Source organism: Bemisia tabaci, chromosome 8 (genome assembly GCF_918797505.1).
Source record: "Bemisia tabaci chromosome 8, PGI_BMITA_v3".
Lineage (NCBI taxonomy): Eukaryota > Metazoa > Arthropoda > Insecta > Hemiptera > Aleyrodidae > Bemisia > Bemisia tabaci.
This window is the reverse complement of record NC_092800.1, coordinates 2,344,392-2,362,379: the sequence shown is the minus strand read 5'-3', so window position 1 is coordinate 2,362,379 and position 17,988 is coordinate 2,344,392. Positions and strand designations below refer to the sequence as shown.

General features: G+C 39.8%; 1 protein-coding gene across 1 annotated transcript; it reads left to right on the top strand.

Moving 5' to 3' along the window:
• Positions 1–990: 990 nt before the first annotated feature.
• LOC109041748 (probable maltase) lies at positions 991–17,870 on the top strand. Its single transcript, XM_019058164.2, has 10 exons — positions 991–1,385; positions 2,860–3,039; positions 7,212–7,369; positions 8,074–8,199; positions 8,865–9,103; positions 10,178–10,373; positions 11,952–12,189; positions 15,680–15,875; positions 16,481–16,621; positions 16,881–17,870. Exons 1-10 carry the CDS (start codon positions 1,241–1,243, stop codon positions 17,038–17,040), a joined length of 1,779 nt encoding a protein of 592 aa, XP_018913709.2. The 5' UTR covers positions 991–1,240; the 3' UTR covers positions 17,041–17,870.
• The last annotated feature ends 118 nt before the right edge of the window (positions 17,871–17,988 follow it).

Genomic DNA, 17,988 nt, shown 5'->3' with positions numbered 1-17,988 from the left:
AATTGCACACCTTGTATCATTCATACTTACACTTACTACGATTTAATGATTAATTGCCTGAAAATTTGCAACGCTGTAACGGCATTTGTGATCATCCGATCTTAACCATCTTGGACTCGTTTTAATGGAAATTTTTGTACTTTAATTTTTTAAGATTTCGATGAATTCGAAAAAGCTTGTTTGAAGAAGTGGGAAGAACGGTTGCAGCGCTGTGTGGCAAGTGATAGAAGGTATTTTGAGAGGGAAACTAGTGTCCAGTGGTTCAGTGAAGAAGAGTAAATGCCGGTAATCTTGGTAAGATTCTGCAAAATTGATTTAATAAAACCACTTGAATCCTTAATTCTTTGTTTTTTTTTTTCCAGAAAAGAAGCTGAAAATCCTGTAGGGGTCCCTTCTACAAGTCATTTTCAAAACACTGTAACTTGGTCATTTTTTGACCTAGAGAGCTCAAATTTATCTTGTTTTATCGGTAATTGCTCGGTCTTTAAGACTACCTAAACCGCATTTTGATATCTGATACCGTTCGTCCAAAAAAAAAAAAAAAAAAGTGCAGTACTTTTGGGACAACCTATGTACTTCGTTTAATATCGGGACACCCGCTTAATCGGGACAAAACCGCCCGGGACGGATGTGTCCCAATTAAGCGGGGCCAACTGTATCTCTTTCTCTAGCCGTCGTGGTTCAAATCCTGTCCCTTTGGTCAGACATGAGAGAAAATACTATAGAAAATTCTTGGCACATCTTTTAGGCAGGTTTCAAGACTTTCGAACCTCTTTGTTTTTTATGGCAATCCAAAAGACAATGGATACTTGAGAGACTCGAGGCGAACCGAGAGTAGAATTTGGAGAGACAGCTTTGAAAAATATGAAAATAGAAGTTACAACATGAGTTCTTCGCAACATTGTCTATTATGAATAATGATGTATAAATGAAAGCTCTTCTGATAAACACTTCGTCGCGAATAAGGCCCTTGACTCCCACGATTGTCCGAGTCAAGGGCCTCCTTTTATATTACTGCAGAATACAGGAATAGTCCCGCTTCATTATGCAGTAATCGACTCACCTCAATTATTTTACGGGTCTATTAAGTCCACAACTGCTCTCTGAGCGATGTGTACTATTTTTTCAATTCATTAATTTGTATTATTTTCGTTACCATTGTTAAAACACTATTGGGTCTAGAGTTTACGTTTCTATAAAAATAACCCGAAAGAAACTCCGAACAATTTCAAAATTAATCATGAAAATCCTCTCAGTATTGTGCTCATTACTCGTTTTTGGTGCAAGCTCAACAGAACTGGATTGGTGGGAAACAAGTGTCATATACCAAGTCTACCCACGATCATTCAAAGACTCGAACGGAGACGGTGTCGGTGATATTAATGGTAACTTTTCTTCTCAATATATTCAAATGTTATTCAATTCTTATTTCAACCCTACAACGTAAAATATTTAAACTTTAACCAAACATTTACTGTCACTTTATTCGTACATCATCGAAAGCATATGAGGACTTATCTGTAACAATAGCGGATGTAAAAAATTACCTTTTCGAAACACATTCAAAAAACTGTTTTGGCATCGAGACAATTTTTAGAAAATACTTGAGATGTGATCTTCGAGATCTGTACATTATGCCAGAGCCAAACATATTAAATTTTTGTGTGAACAAAACAGTTTTTTAAGCGTGTTTCGAAAAGGTAATTTTTCACATCCGCTATTGTTACAGATAAGTCCTCATATACATGAGATGCGTTTTTATAGCGCTCTCCAACGCTTTTTGACGCACAATCGCCTAAAACACCAATCTTCCTAAAGCCTTTCTGTGAACTAGCATTTCCTCATTTCTTGTTCAACCACCCTTTCGCTGGGCGTCCCTTCCGTCTCACGCCGAATCCACTCAAGCACCTTTTTTGGCAGCCTTTCTTCCGTCATTCTGCTCACATGACCATACTGCCATGCTAAGGATGCCCGGACGAACATTCTAGAATTGTCAACTGTCCCCGGATAAAATGTGTATTTCTGAGGAAAGTCGTAAACATTTTTCCTTGAAATTTTATGATATTTTAGATTTAATTGCGAACAAAAGTATCTGAAAAATTTGAAAAAAAAAATATTCCCGATTTTTGGGTGTAAATTGGAGTTTTATTGGAGAAAAATATGACAACATCTCAAGGCTCATACGGCGGTCTTCCTTGGCACGGCTGTTAAGTCATAACGTCGAATACGGTGTCATATTCGACTTTCATGATCTGATTCACTTTATCATTATGGACCCCGATCTCTTCTGCAAAAATTATCTCCTCTGGAAATTTAAAGCATCACTGTTTCTTTTATATCATTCATAGATCCTACTCCTCTAACCATGTTTCAAAAGCAAGGCGTGTTCTTTACTTATCATTTTTTACCGGACCGTCGATATTTTTGTTGTTGTTCAGATATTTTGCCCTCATATTGGAGTTATGTACCTACACATGTGTGCTCCCGCACGCAGAAGAGTTCGGTCAAATAAATCGGACTTTTTCATCGAGCCATCGGGTCAATTTTCAACCTCTATTGCTCAATTTAAAGCTGAGAGTATAACAGACATTCCTTTTTTACTGCATTCAATCAACGGTAATAGTTTTTTTAGATTTAAGACCGTGGAATTTACAGTTGAAATGGCCCTCGTATCTTGCTTTTTCGCTATTTCTCTAACGAATTTCTTAAAACTAAAATCTTATCAGCCTAAATTTGTAGTTGAACGGGAGGTAGGGAAGTAGGTAGGTTAGTTATGCTCCCTTCCAATTCCTGAATATATGGAGCCATCTCTGTTTTTCGCCGTCGTAATTTATACCTATTTAAACTTCAAACGAACAGGAATCATCGAAAAACTTGACTACATCAAAGCACTAGGAGTCGACGCAATTTGGATTCAGCCGGTGTACAGATCTCCCATGGTCGATATGGGATATGATCCCATATCCATGAAAGAAATTGACCCACTGTTTGGAACAATGGAGGATATGGAAAACCTTATTCAAGCTGCACACGAGAGAAGTAAGTAATATTCTTAGCATTGTCATGGAAAAAAAGAAACGGAAAAAAGAGGGACATGTGGCAATCAAAACACTGTACGTTTGAATGTGGCGCATGATGATCCATAAATTAATAACTAATTAATCAATTATTGTATAAGTTAATAACTGCTCACTAATTCTTGATTGATTGTATGTGGTACAGATGATTTGATCACTATTCCCTTAGATTTTATATTCTTTTAAGGGTCTATCGCACTAATTGAGTGCGGGTCATTTAGGTTGTATTATATTTTAATCAAAATTCACAAAACCAGACTTTAATTGATGAAGAACAAGGGTTCGCCGTAAATATTGAACTTTTACATCCCATTTTTTGCAGGTTTATGATTTATTAAATAGGGCTAAAATGAAACCAATTGAACTTTTTGTGAAAAATTTAGCTCAAGTCTAGGTGCACACTAACGACAGCCAGAGACAATGTTGGGCAAATTTTGCATTTCTACTCTTAAAATAAGACCCACCTCTCAATGTTTTTGCTTAAAACAGCTTTTTAAATGATTAAAGTGGGCTTTAGAACCAATACATTTTATTTTTATGTTACATCAAGATAAAAATTAATATCTCATTGCAGGGCCGGATTAAGGGGGTGGCCACATGCGCCGCGGCCCATGGCGGCAAATCAAGGGGGCGGCAAATTTTGCAATTTTTTTTTAAAAAAAAAATCGAATTTTGAAAAAAAATTACAAACGAGAAAAGGCGACAAAATCTCTCATTTCCTGAGAGTATAGTAATTTCTAATTTTGTTGTCTTTTAGTGGACACACAGCACATTAGCACAAGACAAGAGACAGCACATTTCATTAATCGAGTTAAGAGAGAAACCAAACACGCAATTTGGCCTGGAACTTAGACCTGGACTTTTATTAGAGAGAAATGATTACGAGGACTTGAGATGAAAAGGAGAAGCCCTCGGCGCGCGACGGTCGGCATGTAACACATATTGGCGCCCACAAGACTGCACGAATACTTCACGCCTTGCATCAAACACAGTGCGGTCACTGCGGGCAGCGTGAAACGGATAGCGCCTACAAGAATCCATGAATATTTCACGCATTGCGCCAAAAACAGTGCGGTCAGCGTAAACGCTTAGCGCCTACAAGACTGCGTGAATACTTCACGCATTGCGTCAAACACAGTGCGGTCTGCGCGGTGCGGCGGAAGTTAAAATCATTAAACTACATCTATGTTTGTTCTTTCATAATTTGTTCGTTCATTTCTTATGAATGGAAGGCCTTGTCCACACAGAGATAGGTTCACGGAACTTAAATTTCGCGCAAAGTTCCGTGAACTTTGGCTAGCAGTGTTAACAGGGCTTTCCCAAAAAATATGTCCAACACGAGTAAACGATTCTTATGCACCCCTCCCCCGCTGGCACGCTGACTTGATGGTTTTTATTGGTATTTCAAAACGAATGAGAAGGGGGCGGCAAAATACAGGCGGCCCATGGGCGGCAAGTAGGTAAATCCGCGGCCCTGTCTCATTGCTATTGCCTTACTTTAAATCTGTATAAATGTCAATTTTGCTGACGTTGTAAAGTTGCAACAAGGCCGCAAAGACCAACTCTTGACCGAAGCTATTTGCCCTTGTCACATACTTAATTCTAAGGTTTTCATTCTAGCCGCATTGAATAGATTTACCAACACTCAAAAAAAAAACTACGGCCCTGTGACCCGGTTGCTCTGGACACTGGTGATCCCGGTGTTAACGCGCTGTCAGCCAGCTAGTACCGGACGCCGCGGCCGATGTCCCGTGGAGCGCGCGCGGCCGTCGTGGCCGTAAGACCGGTTAGGAGCCGAGCGTAAGTTACGGGTTTCAGGATCGGAACCAATAGCTTCCACGGCCGTTGGCAGTGAGGTGAGATTCAGTTTTCGGAAAATGGCGTCACCATCAGATTAAAATTGAGACGGCTACGTGTATATTCGCAGAAAATTATAATATTTTACGTCAATGTTATTCAGTGCGTGAATTTAAAGTTGCCGCCAGCCTTGAACATTTTCGGGAGCGATCGCAGCCACCACTCAGCGTTGTTTATTGAGGTTAGAATCTAGTAAATTGCTTGTCATTGTTGGTCATTGCTCATTACGTGTGTTCGTTTTTCGTTTAATTTTGGAGGTTTTCGATATATTTTCTTGATTCTGTGCGGTGCACGATTGATTCTGAAGTTCTGTGTGATAACGCTTGTCAAATACTTTCGGAAATGCGACGAGAGTTAAGTGAAAATTGTCAGTTTTACCTACGCACTGAGCTCATATCCTCTCCTCCTGTAAGTTCGTTTGCAATTCACTTATTTTCCCCCTACTAAGGGAAAGAACTTAAATCAAAGAAAAGCAATCAATTACCTGCCACGCATCTTCCCACAGAGTAAATTACCGCCACACTAAAATACTGATAATGTAGACATGAGAATGTCTATTTACCGATTGCAACTTCATTGTGCCACCTTTGCTTGCTCATAAGATCGGATTGATTTTTTATTCCATTTCAATCTAATCTCTGGCTTATACTTAAATGTTTTCAATTGAGAGTAGGTAGTATTTCACTCTCCGACATCCAACACCTCCCTTCTCTGTTGCCAAAATAGCTGTCCGCCAGCGGAAGCTATAAGCCAATCTTGCCTGCGTTGATTATCCGATAAGAGCCAGTGCAAACATTGTTGCTGTGAATAATCTCTCTAATTCCATATCCCAATTCTAGGGAGCTCAGTGTACTGTAATAGTGGTAAAATTTTGTGTGAATCGCGCTTCAGTTTGCTGAAGGGAAGATCTACAATTTTAACAACTGTGACAATTTTCGGTGGTATATTTCTTCGCTAATATTATGTGGAAATTGTATCCGGTAGTTATTGCGGAGAGTTATATCTTGAAGTTTTGTCAACTTTTACTACTGAATTTACACTTTGAAATATTCTCAACCTCATTTTCAAGATTCTGAAGCTCTTCTAGTCTTAAGGAGTAAAAATCTGTAAGTACCCAGACCTACGCCTGTGGTTTTCCTTTGTTAATCATTTAGGTGATTTCCTACTTTGCATTCGTATTTTTTATTGAGGGATGAACCAGGTTTTGTTTTTGACAAATGCTGAATTCTCATTGAGTGAAAGTAATTACATTTATTGAGAACGGGCTGCCAAGTGATAAAAATGATTTTTCAATTTACATTTTTCGCTGCAATGAGTTTTAGCAATTTATCATACCTTGGGCAGTCTGTTCTACATTTAAAATAGGTAGCAAGAATTTTTGATCTATCTACATTTGTTCCTTCCAGTGCTTCCCCAGTGCTTTATTTATTTCTAGGAAGGCTTGCAACATTAAAGTTAGGTTTTTGAAAATTTCTCTTGATATCTCTACACGATGAATAAGCTAACATTCATATGCTGATTTTCTTTCTCAATAAGCATCATCTCTTCTCTAAGATTCATCTCTTTTCTCAAATTGACTTGCTGAACTATCAGCCAAGGAGTTCAAATCTCTCTTGATATCTGAAACATGATCAACAAGCTAACGTTCATATGCTCTTTTTCTTTCTTAGACAGTGAATTATCCATAACTTTCCTGAAACTAAATTGTTATGAACTATCAACAAAGAAATATATACCTATTTTAAAAAGAAGGAAAGAAAAAAAATCTTGTTCAGAAATTGACACAAGATAATTCACTCAATGTTTAAAACTTTGCTGGAAAGTTTTTCTTTTCAATGTACTTTAATGGTGAATTTTCAGCTGTAGTTCCGAAAAAATCCACCACGTCGCGGACAGCGTCGGCGCGCAGAGCTCCGGCCGTCCAGCCCGTAAGTAGCGCGGAGAGCGCAAGCTGCCTATGCCGCTCGAGGCCGCGACTTACGGTTTTCATGTCCGTAGCAATCCGCATCGTCCCCGCACGTAGCACTCCGGCCGTCAGGCGCGTAGGCGAACGATAGTGCCATATAGCACATCCAGTCCGTGCTCCAGGTCCGTTGCTCCTGGCCTCCACGGCCGGAGCTTTTTTTGAGTGAAGTTACCAAAAAAGAGCTAATTATTGCCTGTTCATAGCACAGCATCTCTACTTCTTTTCTGATGCTGATGGTAGTTTTTTAGAGACCCAGAATGATAAATTAATGTTCCCTGACCTGAGTTTTTTCGTTTTTGTGATGCTTGCAGAGTTGAAAGTAGTGATGGATTTTGTGCCAAATCACGTGAGCGATCAAAGCGAGTGGTTTAAACGCTCCGTGAATCGAGATGGACCTTACACGGATTACTTTGTCTGGCACGACGGCAAACGAATAAATGACTCTTACAGGACAGAACCGAATAATTGGGTTAGTGTTGATTCTTTTAGAAATTATTTAAACTTACCTTGATGCCGGCCATGTTGGCCTAATAGTCAGCGCGTCTGACTCTAAGTCGGTAGGTCTCAGGTTCAAACCCAAGTAGTGACGTCAAATTTTCACGGAATTGCAGAGTGGACCTACTGAAATAGATTCTACTCGGCCATAACCCCTAAAAATTTGAAGAGCTTGGAGCATGGATGTGCCAATCTCTGAAGGCTGTAGGTTCCTAACGGAATATAAGCCAATAAACCTGCATCATATAAAAAAAAAAAACAAAAAAAAAACACCTCATCTGATCAGCGTCTAATGGTTTTCTCGTGTTCCATTTCCGGTGTTTAAGTCTTCATAAGAATGGCCGATTCAATTATTGACCCCAGATATTTCGGCCTCGTGTCACACACTGATAATACTCTCCCTATTTAATTATTCTGTTATTGGAGTGCTAAAACTGACGAGTCCCGAGAGTCTCTGGAGACGTGAGAAAAGCGAAAGCGCCTTCAATTTCGAACATGCAACTCGCCCATCCGTGGAACACGAATAGTTGCATTGAAGTGCTACAATCAACTCAGTCTAGTCTTTGTGAAGTGGAAGCGCCTTCAATTTTTGAATATGCAATACGCACATTCATTCAACACATTTTCTCAGCCGTCGGAGCATGATTGAACCAATAATAATCTTCCAAATAATTTTAGGTAGGATGGTTCGAGAAAAGTGCATGGAAATGGAATGAAAAGCGACAACAGTACTATTATCGTTTATTCAAGGATGAACAACCTGATTTGAACGTTCGGAACCCTGCCGTCCAAGCAGAATTGGAGGTAAATAAAGAAGGAAACAATCTTCATTTACTATTGTACCCAGGAATTCATGTGGAATGTCAATGAGCTCTAAAAATTTATGAGTCTATCACTGACTCTGAATTAAAAATAGACATATATATATATATACGACGAAAAAAATAGTAGAAAACAAGGTTAAAATCACACGAACGACGCAACAGCACATACGCAACACACACTCAACTTTGCAACATTATAATACTTGCTTATTACTTTTTGAAAGTTAAAAAACTATTCCTTGAAATTTAAAAAGTTAAAGTTGTTCTCTCTGTATAAATGATGTTGAAAATGTGAAATAGTTTTCTCCGCGATTGAAGTTTATGAAAATAAAAAAAAATTATACGTAAGGAGGAATTTTTATCTTCGGCGCTTGTGAAAAGTGAAGTATGAGCCAAAAAAATATCGAAATGGAATCCAGGGTGTTTTTTACTCCGAAGTATACAAAACTACCAAACCACCCGAATGGTGCGAACGCGGTGCGAAATGTACTCCTTTTGAGGTGCGGATTTATAATTTCTGTATAAGCGCAATTCCGGATTCCACCCCTTATTTCGCATGTAACTCGAGTTGTTTGGTGGCAGTATACACTCCTCCTTCAAGTCCAATAATTCTGACAATTTTGTTTTTCTTGCGTCCCCAAACAGGATGTGCTCAGGTTCTGGTTGGACATGGGAGTAGATGGCTTCCGGGTCGACGCAATTCCCATATTATTTGAGGCAGCTCATTTGGAAGATGAGCCGGTTACCAATGATGTGATGGGTATTTCAAACACCTTTTTCAAGCGCATACACATCTACACACAAGACCAACCGGAAAACCTCGATATTTTACATCGATGGCGTCAGGTCTTGGACGAATATAAATTTAAGGATGGAATAACCAGGTATATCCGACACGTAACTGAAGAAAAAGATATCATGCGAGATTTAAACGATGATCGGTGACTATGTTGCACCCAAAATTATACCTTCTGTGTTTGAACTTCAATCAATTTATGCACGTTTTGAAGAGTTCTGAGGATCCACAAGCATTGAAAAAAGGAAGAGCTTACTTTCAGTATTTTAAAGTTTGAGAATGAAGCAGTATATTCAACATACTGCATTTGTGTTGTGGTTCAGTCTCTACTTTAAACGCAAAGTACTCTACTAAACTACTACTAGTACTAAAGTACTAAACTACTCTACTTTAAACTACTGCAGGACGCAAAGAGGGATGTGCAGATTAGAGTCCCTTTATACTGAGAGTCAAGACAATTTGAATCCATTTCTGATTGGTTCCCGTATTTTAGGCCTCCACAGTGTCACAAACGGGAATAAAGATTACATTTTCACCAATTGCAAAGATTATAATCTGGAATGGACCAGGGAATTACGGGTTTGGCAAGGAACAAACGGAATGAGAGGAGGAACGGAGAAAGGCATTTGAGAATGGACCGATCAAAGATTACGAAAAACGTTCAATTTCTGTAATCTTTATTCCCGTTTGTGACATCCATGAGCCGAACTGTTTTGACTCTCAGTATAAAGGGACTCTAGTGCAGATCCCCCATTTTCACAATTCTCATTTACTCAGGATGCAAGTTCTGTTTTTTACTTCACTCTGTCTGCTCTGCGCCATACACTCTTATTATTAAGATTTCGGTCATCCCTTCTCATAACCCACCCTAAAACACCCTGTACATGCTTATTTCTAATTTATTGTCCTGTTTGTTCAATCATGTAATTTTAATTTCTGTGCAACGTATAAACTAGGCGTGATTGAGTATTTTTTTCAAGTGTATTTATAACATACACACCTATTTTTGTGTCATTTTTACTTTTTTTTGCAACTTGTTCTTCAACATATTTCACGTATACAAAGACCCTCTCAATGGGCATCATTACCGTTAGGTGATACGAAGTGTCAATGGAATATTTGTAATAAAATAGTGGGATTTATAGGAGTTCTAATTTTTCAGATTGCTGAGCGTCGAGGACACTTTTGGTCCAAAAAAATTGATCCCCTATTTTGGGAACGAGACTTTTCCGGCAGCACACATTCCTTTCAATTTTGGTTTGATTAATTTCTACTACACGATGAATGCTACCAAACTTGATTCAGTCATCCATGATTTCCTTGATGTTGTGCCCAAAAACCGCCTGCCCAATTGGTTGGTAAGAATCTTCTATGACATGCTAAAGTATCAACACAATACGGAAAGGTGACGAGTGATTTGAATATCAACCGTTTAAGTCGGCAATCGCATAACTCAGTTTGCGACGTCGCAGACTTCCTGTCATATTTTATTTTTTAAACGGAAAACTACTCAACGGCGCAATTCTTTAAAACTGCCGTGATTTTTCTTCTCTGTGCGAAGAAACTTCTGCAAAAACTTCAAGAAATAATGTCGATTTGTTCTCTTTTAAAAATATAACATGGAGGCGGAGATTTTCAGACACCGCAAACGAGATATGTGATCGCGGACTTACGCCCTCGGTATGACTGTTAAATTAAATTACGTTATAAGTTAGTCAGACTAGTCACACTACTGAATTTTTTTTATTCAATCCAATTTCGAAGAAACAATTCAATCTAACGATTTAATCCTTTCATTATGCTTTTCTTTTCTTTCGAAATGCGGTAAAGAAGCTGAACCGTGTAAATCCATCGGAATTCCACCATATTTTCACGTTTGTAAGATTCAAAGCTGCATTCGAATTAATTTTGTGTTATGACGAAGTTCAGGCTTCTCCCTCTCACCTCAATCAACCAGTTATGACAAAGTTCGCAAGTTGACAGCTTCGTTTACGCTTTTAAATACATGGTTGGCTGGTTGGTAGATATAGGTTGGCTAGCTGGCTGACTGGATGTCTGGTTGGTTGATCAGTTTATTTTAAGATATGTGAAACAATCAACTCTATGTGTGTTAGTCTGCCCTACAGAATGAGCATTCCACGCAGTTTTTTTTTTAATTACAACTGAATGAAAATGATGAGTTTATAAGAAAACTAATAACTGTAGGAAGCCAAAGAATACATGTTAATTATTTTCCTCACTGCGTATCGCTTATTTTATTTAGTTCGCCTTCAATAACCGTGATGGCAATATGAGCAGCTTAGGATCACGAATAGGAGATATGATAGACGCTCCGCAGCCCGTGACAAGATATACAGTAAAAAAATAATTTAAAAAGCGGGTAGCAAGGCTGAAATTTCACAAATGAAACCAAAACGTTTCAGCTAACAACATTCTCGCTTTGAAAGGTACAGCCATGGTACTCTTTTAGATTTTTATCATTTTTATTTTTATTTATCCAACTGAGGAAGGCTGAGTTCTCAACTGAAACGGTTTGGTTTTATTCGTGAAATTTTAGCCTAGTTACCTGCTTCTTAATTTTTTTTTTTTTTTTTTTTTTTTTTTTTTTTTTTTTTTTTTATTGGAGCACGAATAGCTGCTCGCAGCAGTTCCGTCCCGGCAATGAACACACTAGCTTCTTCGCGTGTCTCTCATTCTGTCGAGTTCGCCTACAGAAGCCATGATTTCAATATGCACGACTTTAAAGCATGAATAATTGCTCTGTGATTCATATTACGGGAGACAGTCTCTAAATAATTCCACTCTAATTAGATTTAGTCACAGAGTCGCTTCTATGTAGAAGGCGCGAAGCGTCCTCTGGGATTTTGGCCGCATAGCGGCCAGAGGGCATAGCCCCCTAGTTTATAATGGGCTTCAACTGCCTCATTATTTTTCAGACGGATTCCCATGATCGTGTGAGGACTAGCTCACGTATGGGAGCTGACGCCGTCAATGCCTTCATGATGATGAATTTGATTTTACCGGGGTCAGCATGTGTTTATTACGGTAGTGAGATAGGCCTCGAGGATAGCTTGATCAGGGACGACCAAAAAACTGATAAGGCATCTAATGCATTGACCTTTACAAGAGATCGAAGTAGAGGACCAATGCCTTGGGATGACACAAAAAATGGAGGTAAAGAATAATTTTATACGTTTGATCACGCAATATGAAAATAGGCCACACTGGAAAAAAGTCGCTTGGAGGTAGAGTCCAGACTCCTAAAAACATTGACAAGAAAAAATACTCTTCATTCAATCGGACTTTTTGCTTGAATCAAAAGGAAATCCACCTAAATCAAGAGGCTCGGTTCTCCGATTCAAGGAACTATCAGATTGAATCAAGAGTATTTTTTCTTGGCCATATTCTTAAGAGTCTGGACTCTAGATTCAAGCGACTCTTTTGGGCGCTTCTGGGTACCAGATGCGCCCTTTCCAACCGTTCGACTCCCCCGATGTAACATGTACTATACTACATGCCCTTTTGCCTTATGGGTAATGACGCCATTCTGGTACACCCGGGAAAATTGGATTTTTTTCTGCATCTGGTATTCGTAAAAGTTTTCGTGAAATGTTTTGCTTTTAAGCATAACAATCTCGCACGGACGTATTACCTGGTTAAAGTATTTTAGGGCCTCCTTATGTTTTAAATACTTATATCCGAGGCAGTACTTTCAGATCGATTTGAAAATATTACGAACAGTCACGTGATCTCTTCATTTTAGTGACGTATTACTGTGCTACTTTGTGATTGGTTCATTTTCTTGGCGCAGCATCGACACGTCAGCTGTTTGCGGCTGGTTTGCGGCATTGAGCGGAAGGTTTAAGGTTATGTCATGGACCAAGAGAATGAATGAGGACCCCCAACCAACCCCCCAACTCCAGTTAGCGGAGACATCAGCGCTGCCTATGTTCACGCCGTGAATATGGGTCCAGCCAGCGCCGATGTCATCGCCGGCCGGCCGGTCCCGCTCTTCCCCGCGACCCGCGCTTCCCCTCCCCACTGCTGAACTCCTCTTCACGCGGCCCCGCTCCCCCGCGACCTGCGCGCCCTACCTCGCGGCGTCGCGACGCCGCTGTCCGCTAGATCGCGTTGACGCACCAGCTTTAGAGGTTCCGCCGCTCTTTCCCGTCGTCTGATTTACAGTGCATCCTTTATGTTTCCATTCATCACCAACTTTCATTCGTCACGAAGTGCTTGTGGATACTTTCAGATCTTCGCGGTCGATCTGAAGTTTTGAAGGGTATTGCGGTTAAGGAATCCCACCTTACATTCCATCTTCGTCAGTCTTCGGGTACATAAATCGGTAATAATATGATTTGTCAAAGAGGCGCCCTTCAACGCTTCGGCGTTGGAACTGCTTGTTTTCCAGTGCACCTCAAAATCGTGACTTTGCTTGAGTTTTGAATGACGGTAGGATTTGAGACTTCTCTCTCGGCAAATTTTAATCAACTGTTTGTTCAGAATTGGACGTGTTTCTGCTAAATGGAACTAGAGATAGGTGGGAAAAAAGGGGTGTGCTCATTAGTCGAGGGCATAGGCGGTTCTAGACATTCATGCTTGGGGGTGCCCAGAGGTGGAAAATGTCGGAGACCGGCCCCGAAGGGGACGGTCGCTCAGGGGAGGCCTAAGTTTCGGCCCTCAAGTTTTACCCCTTTCCTACCCTCCTTTCTCTTCTCTCTCCTTCCTTTCTACTTAAATATCTATACATTTAATGTAGAAAATTTTTAGCAAAACTCTCCATCAAAACTACAGTCTTACCATAAAAAAACAGTAGACTCTTTGTAAAACACGGCTATCAACATTAATTCTGTTTAAAACATTTTCAATTAATTGCTGGGATTTTTTCTCAGTGTGCGCGAATACAGAATCTTTAAACCCTGGTAAAAATTGGCGATAGGAGCTGCGTTTCAAAATACCATAGGGGTTCTTATAGACGGCTAAAGAGGGCTATTGAAAATCATATAGCTGGCTGTAGAAAGCTGAGCAACTCATATAGCCGGGCTATACGAAGCTATAACAAAGTATACAATCGGCTATAGTTCCTATCGCCGGGCTTTACACATTCTCGCCATTGGCTATAAAAGGCTATAAGAAATTGTGTAGAAATTCGTGTGCTTTGGAAATCATTAAGATTGATACGGAACTACCTTAATATTTACAAAACACACTTTATATTTTCCTTTAAAACATTTTTTTTTTTCATCAATTAAAATGAGATGGTCCATACAGAGTGTGCAAACATTTCAAAATCATGAGCTGAAAAACGCCGACTCCGCGAGATTAAATATTAGAGCCTAACACAAAGCGGAGCGGCGACGCATTGGTGCCTACAAACCTAACAGGGATACTTCACGCATTGCGCGGCGACGCACTGGCGCTTACAAACCTAACAGGGATACTTCACGCATCGCGCGGCGACGCACTGGCGCCTACAAACCTAACAGGGATACTTCACGCATTGCGCAATGCGTGAAGTATCCCTGTTAGGTTTGTAGGCGCCAATGCGCGTTTCGCGCTCTCTGCCCGCCCGCCGCGCCGCAGCGTGCCGAGGCGTCTGAAGCAACTATTTCACACCAGAGGTATTGCACAGTATCATACGAAACCGAAGGCGCTCTAATATATTAGGAATGGCAGGCATCCATCAAAAGTACGGAGCTTTCCTCGCAAAATAAATTAAGATACTACGGCGATAAAAGAGAGCGGTAGTTTAAAAACTAACTAAGTCTTAGTATCCGTATTTAGTAACGTTTAGCATAAACTTTATCGTCCGGCTGTTACTTAATCGCCATCGGCTATAAAAGGCTATAAGAAATTGTACGGCCGGCTACAGAAGCTATTGGAAATTTTACAGCCGGCCTTAGGTCAATGGTATTTTGGAACACAGATTTTACTGCCAATTTTTACCAGGGAAAGCAGTAATTTCACGGTTCCGATAACCGTACTTAATTTTTGCTTGGGGGTGCCCGGCACCCACTGGCACCCCCGTAGAACCGCCTATGGTCGAGGGTCGTAAAGATGAATGGGAATGAAAAAGCGCCAGTGACGTCAGCAGCAACGAAGCCGCAACCGTTGTCCGCCGTCCTCAAAATTCACGAGCCTTGTCCACAACGCTCTTGTTAGATGCCAATGGCTTATGAGTGCCACATTCAGTTAGCACATGAACCGTTTGACAGAATGTAAACTCCCGCTTTTCCGTTTTCCCAAAAGGGCATCACGTCCAATTTTACATTGTTTCTTATACAGCTTCTTAGAGCACCATTCATCTTTCCTACTCGTCCATAATTCCATTTAGTAGATAGACGTCCAATTACATTGTACCTCAGCTCATCTTTTAAAAAACCCCTTAAAATTCCAGAATCTAACGTTGGGAGGACTGAGCTTCTTAAACTTTTAAATATTTTACCTCAGATGCCATACATGAGAATTGTTGGACGGTAGGGAGCAAAACTGGAAATTTAATGGCATTTTAATGTTTCTATTCATTTTAAATTAATATCAAAAGCCACCAAAGTACCTTTAAGTTCGAATGGTGCAAGAGACATTTTTTGGCACATTATTTTTGTTAAGATCATAAAGAGTCATAAATTGGAATAAGATACATAGCCTGAATAATTTTTTTCAGGTTTCACGACAAATAAAACGCCTTGGTTGCCGCTAAGCACTAAATACTGGACCACTAACGTGAAAAGTCAATTGCATGAAGCCAATAGTCATCTGAAAATTTTCAAACGCCTCATGACTTTGAGGAAAACGGTTGCCGTAAAATACGGAGATCTAGAGACACATGTCGTGAATACATGGACCTATTTGTTTACTAGGTTTGTTAAACACGTTTGATAATACATACATTTTTGAAATTATAACCTCACTCAGATCTTCATTGGCCAAAATATATGTACAAATGATAAAAAAAAAAAAAAAAAAAAAAAAAACCCTAGACCAAAAGGAGAACCAGTGATAAATTTGAAGAAGACCACAGCTGGAGCAAACGCTTCAGGGCCTCCATCACGAGATAATTTTTTTAAAAATATTATTACAGTAGTAAGAGATGCAAAAGCGTTGCTCACATTCAGATTACTTTTTCTTTCATTTAATTTTCAAATGCCATGGAAGAACACAAGTTAAAATCCGGCACCAAGACGCACAGAATTTGCGTCGCAGTTGCCTTAAGTTGCATCGAAAATAGAGCCAATTTCCGTTCATTGTGATTTTTGAGTCACTTTCTAGGAGAAATAATTCTTCTTTTTGCTCTAGCTGCTGAGGTTTGTAGCAGGCTCATTGGCACCTTTTTGCTTACTTAATTTTCATACATTTATTCAGCAAATATGACCGTATTTTACTTAAAGAGGAACGGAAATGCAATTAAATGATATTTGCCAAAAAGTAAATGCATAAACAAATAATAATAATCTTTAAATTTTAGGAAAGCAAGCAATGACACGGTAGCTGTTGTGATAAACCTCGGGTCAGAATCGGAGGCGATTTGCTCGGAAGAATCCAATTTTGGCCTACCTGAAACAATGTTCGTCCACACTGGAAGTTTGAATTCTGGCTTCAAGATAGGGTAAGAATCTGTTTGAAGCCACGTAAGAATCTGTTTGAAACCACGAAATACACCAAAGTATTCAACTATTTTGAGAGTGCACATACAAAATTATAAATGAAATTTTTTTCAATCTAGTAATGAACTGATCACAATTTTATTTTGAAACGCTTTCATGAACTTATGCTTTTAATTTTTGTATTTTTGTTGGCTTTTTCTTCATCTGATTAGATGCTATTGTGCAAACATACATATAATGTCCATTCATCCCTTGTTTCAGTGACGAGGTCAGAATTATAAGCTCAAACGGACACTCTTGCACTGAACTACGGCCTAAAGCAGGATTGGTCCTGACTACTTATCCAACCAGTGCCGCAATGGTTTGGAGTCCAGTCTCATGGTTACTTATCCTTGGAATGGGGGTGCTCACTCTCCGATAAGCAGGACTGTACCAATAGTGCGAGGACCTACTGCTAACTTGGCCATGAAACTTTATTAAGAACTTTATTCAAGACAATTGAATTTAGGAACAATCTCTCCACTAGTGCCCAATGATAAAATTAGTGCAATGCAAGATAAACCTATCGCCGAGAGAAAAAGCTCTGAAAAAGGATGTGATGTATGTTAAGTGGTGGGGTTCAATAAATAACTGGCTAATTTTAAGTAGTAGCACCTTTGCGACTTTCAAGTTCAACGAGTTTCTTCTCAACGAGGTTTATATTTATATGTATACAAAAATGATCAAAGTAAGTTTTGTGCGGCCGACCAGGCAGAACTCGGTTTTCGAAATCAGGAAAAACAGTTCTGTCGATTTTGAAAATTCCGTCCATTTCCAAGTTGGACGCCGAAACACCTCACAGCCACCTCAGACAGCCACTTCCCGGTCTATTATGACTCAAGTATATTTTCCGGTCATAAATGTACCTATGCCCCTCAATAATCAAGGGATATAGAGCGCGAATAACCCTAGTCCTATTGGTCAATCTCCACAATTAATGGGGAATTTTGAGCCACGGGGGCCGCGGTACCCGAGGGAGCCGAGTTCCTGGGGTGAGGGCCCCCCCCCCCCCCCCGTTTCGAGAGGGTGATGATGCGGAGGTCGATGATAAGGTGAGTCATTTGAATCAGACCGAGGAAAATAAGCTGCTGAAACAGTTTCATAGGATGAAGAAAAGTATCAACGCCGAGTTGGACTCCTTCATCGAGGAGCCCGTTCTGATGTATAGAAAACCGAATTTTGTAAATAAAAGTACAAGCTGACAAAAATGAATTTTTGCGTCATTTTTTATTTTTCATTGCTGGCGAGTAGTACTTTTATGGTAATACAGTAGCCGACGAGTATTTTGTGCGGCCTGTAATCTTGCATTTGAGCAAACTGTGAACCAAAA

Excerpts from the sequence above, each read along its gene's own strand:
- LOC109041748 (XM_019058164.2), top strand. The coding sequence starts at position 1,241 with ATGAAAATCCTCTCAGTATTGTGCTCATTACTCGTTTTTGGTGCAAGC. Across the intron at positions 1,386-2,859 it reads CGGTGTCGGTGATATTAATG|GAATCATCGAAAAACTTGAC; the intron begins GTAACTTTTCTT and ends TCAAACGAACAG. Across the intron at positions 10,374-11,951 it reads ACCGCCTGCCCAATTGGTTG|ACGGATTCCCATGATCGTGT; the intron begins GTAAGAATCTTC and ends ATTATTTTTCAG.